The sequence below is a fragment of the Archocentrus centrarchus genome, chromosome 22, assembly GCF_007364275.1.
Source record: "Archocentrus centrarchus isolate MPI-CPG fArcCen1 chromosome 22, fArcCen1, whole genome shotgun sequence".
NCBI classification, from domain to species: domain Eukaryota; kingdom Metazoa; phylum Chordata; class Actinopteri; order Cichliformes; family Cichlidae; genus Archocentrus; species Archocentrus centrarchus.
In genome coordinates, this window is record NC_044367.1 from 9891361 (window position 1) to 9903365 (window position 12005).

At 42.4% G+C, this 12005-nt stretch overlaps 3 protein-coding genes across 3 annotated transcripts in view; all 3 read left to right on the forward strand.

The window, feature by feature from the left end:
* Positions 1 to 635: 635 nt before the first annotated feature.
* On the forward strand, positions 636 to 5959 carry LOC115772349 (ras-related protein Rab-15-like). The gene is made up of 7 exons (XM_030718539.1): positions 636 to 814; positions 2779 to 2839; positions 2945 to 3005; positions 3084 to 3161; positions 3356 to 3445; positions 4566 to 4631; positions 4743 to 5959. Exons 1-7 carry the CDS (start codon positions 691 to 693, stop codon positions 4896 to 4898), a joined length of 636 nt encoding a protein of 211 aa, XP_030574399.1. The 5' UTR covers positions 636 to 690; the 3' UTR covers positions 4899 to 5959.
* A 49-nt stretch (positions 5960 to 6008) lies between these two features.
* Positions 6009 to 7080, forward strand: gpx2 (glutathione peroxidase 2). Its single transcript, XM_030718538.1, is given in 2 exon segments — positions 6009 to 6377; positions 6727 to 7080. Coding segments are annotated over 2 exon segments (723 nt in total).
* A 1528-nt stretch (positions 7081 to 8608) lies between these two features.
* Positions 8609 to 12005, forward strand: part of LOC115772241 (signal-induced proliferation-associated 1-like protein 1) — a 36736-nt gene continuing 33339 nt past the window's right edge. Inside the window, exon 1 of the mRNA XM_030718312.1 lies at positions 8609 to 8888. The gene's annotated coding sequence lies outside the window, so the exon portion shown is untranslated. The remainder of the gene's footprint in view (positions 8889 to 12005) is intronic.

Here is a 12005-nt window from a genome sequence, read left to right on the forward strand (position 1 = left end):
TTTGTACATTAGGCGGTATCCTTTATTTGCTATTAAATGCAGGCTTAATTAAAGGCCCTGTTAATTAAATAATTTGGCAGGTTTAATAGCTTTTAAGAGTTTGCTGATGGAATTAAAGCAATCAGAAGGATTTATTGAAACATTGGTAGAAATGAATCTTTGAATGTTGCTAGATCACAATGATTGGATTGTGGTGCAGTTGCTACCCACAGACAGATCAGTTTTCTTTGGCTTTTCACTCAAATTTAGATATAAAGTAGAAAATATGAGCATCGGGGGACAGATGTCATCAATCATTGTTCAAATATTGAATTTAGACTCAGGGCAGTGTGCCGTGTCCTGGCGCTCCCTTTTCAGGAAGCAACCTTGAAGGATGCGGTCTCTGTGCTGCTTTCCAGCGCCGTAGGAAATTGCCTTTGTGACCAAAAAAAAAAAATTTAAAGAAAGGACGCATAGGACCGTGAAATTCAACTGAAATAATTGCCTTGTATTAATAGTCTGTTGATGAAGCAGGATGCACGATGAACGTTTAAACAAATCAGCCTTTGTAAAGTGCATCGAGCGCTGCTTTCTGAGATTAGAGTGGGAGTTCTCGAGGGTCCCTGAATGCGCCGACAAAACAGAAGACAGCAGCCAGCCGCGCACCGCATCAAACAGGCATGTTTTTTCCTCATCGTTTAGCTTTTGGTCATGGCTAAACAGTACGACTTTTTGTTCCGGCTGCTCATGCTCGGAGACTCGGGGGTTGGGAAGACTTGCATGTTGCGCCGGTTCACGGAAAGTGACTTTGACAGTTCACATATTTCCACCATCGGTAAGCCATCCAAGAAGTTTTCAATGAAGCTTGCTCCCAAACTCATCATGTGGCTTTTTTTGTTTGTTTTAAACATCATCAGGAAATGCTTTTCTCTGGATGAATGTAAATGCACGGATTTTAATATTTCGAGCAATTTCATTTAAGGTTTCCCACTTGTTCAGAATGTGAAAGTGGGCCTACTTAGGATTAAAGGGCCTCAGGTTCAAACAGCCTCACATGAGAAAAGTTTGCTTTCAAGGCTTTCTGCCACAAAGGCTCTGTAAGAGGGGGATAACGCCGTCGAGCACACTGAAAATATAGGATGTAATGTTTTGGTTAAATAAAGGTCAAACACGTAGGAGAGGTTTGATAAAGTAAATCTGTCACAAGCACGCTGGAAATGGGAAGTAAGACATTTCGTCTTCTCTCAAATTACTTGATATGCTATCTTGTATTTTTTTCCCCCTCTGACTGTAACTTGTGGATTGATGAAGCATTAGTGCTTCATATCACTGCTGCCACTTTTCCTGACTGTGTCACAGACTAATGACTTGGAATAAAATGTGGTAGGCCCTATTTACCCTCCTTACCTGTGATACCGTGGAGCATAATCAGGGTCAACTCTCACCAGAAAATGCAGGGTGGAAAGGCTTTATATAGGATTTAACCCAGCTATTTGGAAAAGTACCTGATATTGAAATTATTGCTAAAAATGAGCCAGCCGTGCATTTAGATCTGCATCGGGCAGTGAGAGAACTGCTGGAACAAAAGGATATTGATATGCAGGATGAACATTTATCCCAGCTGAATGCACAGCTTTGCATATATTATATAAACACGGAGCTTTGTGGCATGATTAATAAAACAATTGAACAAACACTGCTGTCATTTCAAAAAGGGGGGAGCCATATAAGAGTAAAAATCCATCCTTAAGCCAGAACAGAACTGGGCTACAGGAAGAGCTCATTCATAGACACTGAGCGCAGTGAGATCATGATTTTATTGCTGTGTGAAGTCGATGTATTTTCTGATACTGTAGCACCCCTTCATTTCAGTCAAATCTAGCAAACAATTCAATTCAATTTTATTTATATAGCACCAAATCACAACAGTCACCTCAAGGTGCTTTATACTGTAAGGCAAAGACCCCACAATAATCACAGAGAAAAGCCAACAGTCAAAATGATCCCTTATGAGCAAGCACTTGGTGAGAGTGGGAATGAAAAACTCCCTGTTAACAGGAAGAAACCTGTTAAAAGTCATCTGCCGCCAACCGGTTGGGGTTGAGGGGCGGGACAAAAATTCATTTGCTATTCTAGTGCCATGTGAAAAAATTGTGACTTCAAACTCTTGTCAGTGGAGACTTTCCACACCTGAGTCACACTCAAGCCTTTTTCTGCTCTGCTTCTACCCTGTGCTCAGACTACGACTGATGATGGCGCTGTTGTCAAAAAATGTTATCAGTATCCATCAGCAGAGCCAAATGAAATGATCTCTTTCATCTTTTCATCTGTAGTGTTGTCTTAATGGGACACTGGACTATAACAGAGCTTGTTGCATGACTCAGTTTCAGTCGAGCTTTAGCTGTTGGACAGATGGCCTCACATTTGACTCTACTTTGGTATACAGAGGAGTTCATGCTCGACTCAGTGACTGCGAGGTGCCCAGGTCCCGTGGCTGCAAAACAAGCCCAAATCATCACTCCACCACCGTGCTGACAGTTGGTATGAGGTGTATAGAAGCCAGCAAAATCATTTTGATGCCGTCAGGGTTCATTGTGATCATTCACATTTCTGGGTTCCTTCGTCCTATCACCAAGCAGAGAAATCCCCCGCTGTAGTTCACATATCAGTTGAGATAATGGTGTCTTCAAGCAAGCCTCACTGAACCTCAGTGAGATTTGTCACCAATTTGTGACTCCAGTTTGTATTTTTGAAGGTTGCATCTCAACTAACATCTGTATTTTTATTTATTTATGTCAGGAATTGATTTTAAGATGAAAACCTTAGAGGTAGATGGAACCAAGGTGCGAGTACAGATATGGTAAGCCAATTTTAAATTTTTAAAAATTTTATATTGCATTTACAGATGCTGCCATGCATATTAGGCGATTCCCTTTTGCTGATGTGCGTTTTGTCCTCCATGCAGGGACACAGCTGGTCAGGAACGCTATCAGACCATCACCAAACAGTACTACAGGCGGGCACAAGTATGAACAGCCAAGAGTAAACTTGGATTTATGTAACGCAGCTTTGACTCTTTAATCCTCTTTCCACTTTTTGTGCAGGGCATCATCTTTGTCTACGACATCGCAGACAAGCAGTCCTTTAAGCACATAGGGAAGTGGGTCAGTGATGTGGATGAAGTAAGGCAACAAGCACTCTCCGTTCACTCCCTTGCACTTGCTGCCCTTCACAGTGGCCCAAAATTTGTTTTCTTGCTAACTGAACTTTCACTGCTTGCTAAACAATCAGTGGCTTAAAGTGACTGACGTGATGATAAAGTCCACTATCTGCGTCGAACTGTGCCGAAGTTCAATTTTTTTCTGTTTTCTTTTAGTGTATCGCGCAAAAAGTGGAGACCATATTGGTAGGAAACAAGTGTGATGATGCAGTCAGGAGGCAAGTGACAAAGAAGCAAGGAACCAAGGTTTGATTGTTATAATTGTAACTCTTATATTATGGGTTTTAATGTTTTTTTTTCTTTTTTTTTTTTCCTGTTTGACTTTACAGATACAGAAACACATCACAGTAGTAGATTGTGTTTTAACTACGCAGCATCACACTCTAAACTTCTCCTATATTTTAAGTTCATCTCCTGGTGGCCTCCAGCTTCTTCCAGGAAACTTCCTTAATTTTTATGACCCTTATCTTTATAATGAATATGTCTGTTTCACTCATGTTAGCCGAGATGCCAGATCATCTTGTAATGCAGTCTACACAAACAATCCACACACTACATATAAATTCAACCTGTCTATCGTGCAACCTGGCAACCCGATTCAAGGAAGTGTGTGTGTGCAGCTACCGCTGTCGTGACAGGCGGGCCGTTAGCTGTTTCTATTGCTCCCACAGCCTCGGCTCTTTTTACTGCAAAGACACAGTAAAGAAAGAGACTTTAAAATGCACCAAAATAAACACTGGACATTCTGTACTGTGCGTGCAAATCTTGTGTCTGACAAGTAGTTGTTCATGTTGTAAAAACAAATGATGCCTCTTTCTGACACTATTAAATTAGACTGGATTATGGCTAAATAGCATTCATCAGAATGGACGGACCTCCATGCTCTTCTCTCCTAAAAATAGAATACTGATCAACTGGTGAGGCTGACATGGAGAAATGCCTCTTCCCACAATATCCAAAATTCAGTGAAATTCCCATAAACACACTCCTAAACCTTGTGGAAAGCCTTCTCAGAAGAGGTGAAGCTGTTATAGCTGCAAAGAGTGGGATGAAGACATATTAAACCCGATGGATTAAGAATGGGATGTCACTCAACTTGATATGCGTGTGAAGGCAGATGAGTAAATACTTTGGGCAATATAGTGGATCAACATATCAAATTCTGAAGGACAGCCAGTGACCTAAGCATACAACACATCCATGCAATTGATATATTGTGCATAATATATTTAAATCTTCATACTTTTAACAGCCAGTGCTGTTTAATCAGTATTATTGTACCACTATATCCCCTTTGCATTTAAATTGTTTCCAAATTATAAAATAGTTTTATTTCTAATCATATCTGCTTGAATCTTGTATGTAGTTAGCAGAATCCTATGGGATGCCCTTCTTTGAAACCAGCGCCTCCGCAAATATCAACGTCAATGAGGTAGTGCAACTTTCTCTGTCACATTTTTTACTTTTTTTTTGTGGTCTGGGTAACTTCCTTCAACAGTCTCTTTATTTATTTTTTTTTATATTTCCTTCCTTCTTCCCCCAGGCATTCATACGTTTGACAGAACTCGTGCTACAGGCTCACCAGAGGGACGTGGACAACTTGTTGGGATCTCTAGACAGTTATCTGGACAAGGCAGGTCTGGAGGAAGAGAAAGAGAGTAAAGACACTAACTGTTCTCAGAAGACCTGCTCCTGTTAAAAACAGAGTGCCATCATGGTGCCATGGCTTTGCATGACTTGATTCAGCCCTCCTCCAACCTCTTTACAGATGCACCGACTTGTTGCCCCACGGTTTGGTGGATGGGTTTCACCTTTTGTAAGTTTGTTGAATTATGTTGCGTTAAATGCATTTAGTAGCAGCTACCACCAGAGGGCCAAATTTAGTGGCATGATCACTGAGGTGAGGAGTGGATCCACAGTTTATGGAGGAAACTGTTTTCTGTAATACGACTATCCATACACACACTCACACACACACACACAACCTAAAAATATGTTTGCACTAAGCACCTGGTTTATCAGTTGTGCACCACATTTTCTTTATTTTTATTTAATAATTTTATTGGGGCTGTAAGTGAATTATGGATTCAAATCGACAATCATTTATCTGAGGAGGATGGAGGCGACGACAAAGCAGCTGAATTATTTACACCTGGAAATTTAAAGCCAGCAGGGGTGGAGTTATTTCCACAGTTGACTATGTTCCTTATGGGAGACTGTGTTGTGCCATGTTTGGAGATCTTGAACGCCTGCTCGTGCATTATCACCCTGAATGTGTGTGTTTGCGTTACGGATGCGATTGGCACTGCCTGCTGTGTGTTGTTTTACTGCTCATTGAAATAATGTATTCAGGGTCTGCCAAGGTGCCACTTAAGTGTAATTTTAAAATAATGTGTACAGATTGTTACACAAAAACGGGTTAATAAATTAAAGTTCTCATATTAGAACAAATGAGTTGGGTGTTTGGACCTTGCTGAGTCATTACATTAGGATGCAAGGAGTGAAGTCATGTCCACAGAGAGTTCAGACAGTAGATTCATTCATTTTTAATCGCGCGCTCTGAAAGACGGGGGATCGTGTTGAATTTTTCATGATAGAGAAAACTGATACGTGTCACAGAGATACTGTAAAGTAGGGTACATGTGGTAGCACATGCAGGTTTCATTCCTAAAGCACTCTTTTGAAAGTAATATAGTTAAATTGACTCCTAGAGAGTCGGATTTTGTTTAACAAAATTATAAAAATAGAATCCTAATAAGATGACACCGTCAGTTACATTACTCTGTCTCAGACTTCTTCAGAGTATAGGATGGCAGATGGAGATCACTCTCCTGCAGGGCCATTTGATACCCGTGAAAGGCAACTTTCTGCCCTAAATGAATCAGGTGACCAAGCAGTTGGATACAGACACGTTGAAAATCCCGTCTGCCTCTAGTGTGGCAGCACCAGAGACAAGATGACGTTCATCGCAAAGACTTTTTACGACCTGAGGGCCACCACGCTGGAGGGAGACTCGGTGGACTTCAATGTGTTCAGAGGACGGGTGGTCCTCATAGAAAATGTGGCCTCACTCTGAGGAACCACCACCCGGGACTTCAGCGAGCTCAACCAGCTGCAGAGCAAGTACCCCCATCGGCTGGTGGTCCTGGGTTTTCCTTGCAACCAGTTTGGCTACCAGGTGAGTTCAGCAGCAGGGTTTGAGGTCAGTTTTTGGCAGTTTTGTCTTGATCAAAAATCTCTTAAATGTATTGCTTTATGTACCAGTGACATGCTGTTATTTAAACCTACTATGCTGGTTCTAGTTCAAATAAAAAGCCACACCTGAATACCACTTTTCCTGAGCCCAGCTGGGTCGAATTTCAGTTAATAAAACTGACTTGAATGATTGCCATTATTGTGTTTCCTGCTTCCTAAAGCATAATTTAATAGTGTGCAAACAGTATCTGGTACTTATGGTTTGATGCTATAATAGGATTTTAATGATCTTCCTGATCATATTGAATGCAATGAATATTTGTATTCTGCAGGAGAACTGCACCAATGGCGAAATCCTGAATTCACTGCAGCACGTGCGTCCAGGTGGAGGGTTCAAGCCCATCTTCACTGTCTTTGAGAAGTGCGATGTCAATGGAACAAACACACATCCAGTCTTTGCCTATCTGAAAGACAAACTCCCCTATCCTGATGACGACCCAAATTCTCTCATTCAGGACCCCAAATTTCTGGTTTGGAGTCCCATCAGCAGGACGGATATCTCCTGGAACTTTGAGAAATTCCTCATCGGGCCAGAGGGTGAACCCTTTAAGAGATACAGCAAAAAATTCCCCACCATTGACATAGAGCCTGACATTCAAAGACTGTTAAGATTAACCAAGAACTAAGTATAGCCTCTCTATCTCTTAATGACTTCTCATCCATAACTCTCAAAGCTGTCATGCTGTCCTCCACACTGTTAAGCCTTATTAAATGAGGGTGATGTTCTGAAAGAATAAGGGAATATCACCGGAGACTCTGTAAGTGCTTAACAGTTGTGGATGAATAAACAATGTAGTTAAAAGTTTATGCATATGTGCATTATTCTTGAGGAAATTGATCACTTGGATGTTTTCATGTCCTTTTGTTTCTTGTCATTTTCTAGTTGGCCCAGCAGGTGGTGCTACTGACTTAATCCTAAACTTCTGTCATGAATTAACATTCATCACACACACACATACAAATGTTTGCACTGGAATAAAACCTTCAAACCCAATTCATCTCCCACTGAGGTGTGATTTTAATTGGACCGTATATACCACTGCAAGACACTGTGAAGATGTAAGGATCCTCTGATGTGAGGATGACAAAAATAGAGCTGAGTGTAGGCATAATAATGAGGCTTTAAATACAGTGGGAAGGATGTGGAATTATCTGAAACACCCATTCAAATAATTCAGAGCAGTCTTCTGATTATGCACCCTCTTGCCTGCCGAATCCCTGTTTATTATTTGAGAACCTCCCACTCTAATTTGCCAGATCTACATTTCCAAATAAAATTTGCTGATACAATGCAACTACATGAATGCTTTATCACCATAGTGACACCTTAAGACAACTCCAAAGTCATGCATGTAGGAAAACGGTGACCTTGCAGCTGTTGGCTTTTTATGCAAAGTCTGCATTGTTTGCAATGTATGCTTTGCAAGTTAGTGCTGGATTGTGACCTAATGGCAGGTGGAAACATTTCGCAACACTAAAGTGATACTTTTTTTTAACTACCACTCATAGTGGCTATGTTGGTTGTAGGGACACTTACTGTCTCTGCATATCATGTTTACATATTCATGTACCGTCGTGATGCACCAGGACATTTGATTTCCCTCAGTTTGACTGCAGGGTAAAGATTCTTGCAGCAAATATTAAAAGAGCAATACCAGGGGCCTCTCCCTACACCGCTCCCATCCACTCACAGCTTGCAGGAAAATATTACCAAAGATCGGTTATTTTGAGGAGATGACTCGCTCTAATCAAATCGTTAAATATACAGTAAAATCTAATAAAACAAGCAGCTAACAAGTCACCGGAATTTGTATCGCGATAGAAATATTTTGGTTTTTCATCAACGGGAAAAAAAACTATGTTTTTACAGTAGGGGCATTTTTGATACTATAAAAGTTCGTTTTAAGGCAAGCGGTGCAACTGGAGGTAGCTCAGGTTTGGATCATGACTTGAGAATTTTGGCTGCCTCTCATTAAATTTCACAGTTTTCAACCTGCGCTTGTTCGGGGCAGAGTGAGACCTCTTCCCTCGCCCCCCTCCTTTGCCCATCTACTCACTACAGGTGAGCGCTGTTGCCACGGTAACGTTTGCTTTCCCTGCTAAGCCTTCTCGCGAGACTCCAGGGCAGAAACGAGGGAGAGAGAGAGAGAGAGAGAGGGAGAGGGGAGGCTGCCTGAATGATCTCATCCCTCCAGCAGCTGCATACCGCAGCGAGGCAAAGCCGTAACTTTCTATCAAACTTCCAAGTTGCCGTTCAGAGGGCGACGTCGGGTCATTCTCCGTCGGAACCGGAGCCGACACGTTTTCCCGCGAAGAGCAGCTAAGGGAGCGCTGCGTAGTTTGCGTCTCGGACTTGCAGCACCTTGTTACGAGTTGAAACAAAAGGAAGGGGAAAAAACTGCTGGGTGCTGTGTGACAACCAAAATGAGAAAAGGTGAGTGGTGTTACCAAGTCATGTGCGGAGTGCTGTTCGTGGCACAGGGTGCCTGCACCCAACATCTGTGCGAGGAGGACAAAGCACATCTTTGTGCTGTGTGAAGGTGCAATGGAAAGCCAGTGCGCAGTGTTGTTATTATTATTTTAAGTAATAGGGCTGGCGTGGTTAGACGAAGTGAGACTATCAGGGTGGCTGTCAAAAATATATCCGCTGCGTCGCCGTGTATGTGAAGGGCATTGTTCCCTGATTCACAGGTGGCACCGTTCACACCACACCGCTACATACAAGAGGATGTATGCGTGTCACCACCCGAGGAAAAAAAAAAAAAAAAATCAGGGTGGTATATCCCGTGTTGTTGCCACACGAGAAGGCTTGTCGGGCACCAGGTGATTTCCTTTTGCCACATGTCTGACCCTGTGAGATTTGTTTACAGCCTGCCCGGTTCAGCATCTGGTTGAACGGATTAGGCCATCAGTGCGCCTGCAAGTCATGGTCCCTACTGAATATCCAGTGCCATTTTGATGAGATTATCAGTTTATTTCTGCTTGAGGTGGAGAGTATTCTCCAGCCTCTGTCCAACTGTGCTCACATAGGCTGTTTTGGAATACAGAGAGCATGCATACCAATGGTGGCAGCAGCATGTGCGAATGGGAAAGATCTGGCAATGCGGGGCTATGAGGTAAAGTTTTGTTTTGACAGAAACAGCCAGACCTTAACCTTTGAAAGTTTACTTTACAGGGCAGCGTTGTGTCCAGATTGGGGTGGTGGGTATTTACAAAATGTCAGCTGCAGCAAAACAGTTACAAGTAAGCAGGTAGGAAATTCAATTTTAAAAAGAACTGAGTCGTGCGTGTTTGTTACAGTAGCAGTGCTCGTTGTAGTTGGATAACTTGGCATGAGTCAGGTGAAAAAACCGGGATACTTTGGAGTTTGGCTTTGGGTAAGGATCGGGGATTTTTAGCATTCTTGATGAGCTTAGCTGACCCACTGTGGCTGGCATGACTTCACTGCCATTTTTGCTGCTCGGTTAATCTCACTTTTTTGTCCTGTTTGTCTTCTGCAAATACACTGGACTGCTTCTTGCTTTTTCCAGTGTTATTTTATTATAGATGATGAATCTAATGTCATTGGAGGGGAGGGGGTGGGGAAAGCCACAAAAACTTGATCTGTTTTATTTCTTTCACTGCGTGGGCCTGTAACGGTTCATTTGGGGATGAGAGGCTAGTTTAGTTGAGATATGCAGGTTGACAAGATCTGCTCAAAGATTTGGGTGAGACTGCTATCAGAATAGATCTACAAAGATAACTCTGCTCCTTGAGGGGCAAAAAAAAAACAACTCGCTTCTCACATTACTTATCATCATACATAGTCCTCCCACTGTTTTACTACTGAAGGACAGTGTTTCTATTTTCGCTTTGCATCACGTCTCTCAGACAACAATTGTTTTTGTTCTTCATTTGTAGTAGAGTCTTTCTATAACGTACCCACACGTTCACAGAAGGATGCTTCCTGTTGCTAAGTTGAGCTTATGTTTCCATTGTCTCTTGTGCATTGGCTCGGAGGGAATAGCTTGAGCAAAGATAAAGGGGAACAACAAGAGGAGCATTGTGCTGCTTTATATTTTGCCACTCTGGAATGTGCTGCAGTTATGCTAAGTGGCCTTCATAAAGTGCTTAAATTAACTGTTTACGTTATATAATAAATGATGGGAGTGTTATTATTTTTTTTATGAATGCTCTGGTTTAAAGTGCATCAGTGCCCTTAAAGTAGGTAGGTACTGACTAAGCTTCTTCTTTACCTTCACAAACTTGGATAATTTTGAGGCTGCAGGCACACCTCACTGGACAGCAAACTAAACAGACCCTGAGACGTAAACCTGGATAAAGTGGTGTACAAACATGGTCAGTGTTAGCTACAAGGCTGATTTTTTTCTTTTTTTTCCCCTTCCCCACCAATGTGAGTCACTTATTCCTGAGTTTTGACAGAATTTCAGTAATAGCTTTGAAAAAAAAAAAAAAAGGGGGGAAGCTTCCTTAGTTTTTAACATGAGTGAAGTGTCTGACTGATATTAGTCAGCTCACAGTCAGAAGTCAAATGACCTGATGGTAACATGGCCTCTGGTGATTTTTCAGAGTGCGTGTCTTTTTGCTGGTGACTGAGGGGTTCATGAGTTTGACTTTAATGAGGTGTGACTACGGGTCTGCATTTCCTGCTTGCTAAACTGTTGGAATGCTCTGTCTTTGTCTGGATGGGACAGTCCACTTTATACCACCCGACGGAGGAAAGCAGAGGGCTCGGAAGCCACAATAGTGATGATGTAATCCCCTTTCAGAGCTCTGTCACAGAGTAAATGCATGCAGACAAAGGAAAATTACCCTCCTCTCCATCCCACCTGCCACAAAATTTTGACCTCACAAAAAAATTTGTGGTGATTCAGAATGAATAATCTGTGTGGGAGATCACTGACCCTGGAAGTTGAGCGGTGGGTCAGGTGGAAGGTGTTGCAGCTGGCTGGGAAGCTGACCCTGACTGAGGGTTTGGTCTCTGTTTGGTGGTCTGTTACGTATACTCTCCATTCCTAAGCTAAAGCGACCTCTCTAGTTTCTGTCATCCTGCTTCCAGCTCTCAAAAACCCAAACCCACAGTCATGCCGAGATCAGACGCTGTGTAATTCCCCTTTTCTGCTCCCATCAAACCTCACACAGGCTGAAAATAGTCTGATGTGGGACAGAGATGAGAAAGTAAAAAAAAAAAGAAGAAGAAGAATTGGCAAACAACCACTTAAAAAAATTAAATGTTCCGTGATGAAAACTTGGGATTCTGATGATGATGTGTTGCTGCAGGCTATCTCCGCTGCCACACAGCAAAGACGTGTTTGGTATTGTCTCGACATGTCTGCCAGTTGCTACACTGTCTCTGTTAGGCCCGCGCGCTCTCTCTGGAATGGATTACAGAACTCCGCTCAGAGAAGAATCCAAACATCAAGCAGAGCTGCAGGCCCGAGCCGCTTGCAGAGACTATGTGGGCTGCTTTGGAAAATAATTCCACATACGAAAACCACAGAGGTTCTGCCGTTGTCCCCTCCTGTGGACAGAAATCTGAGAAGCAGGCAGG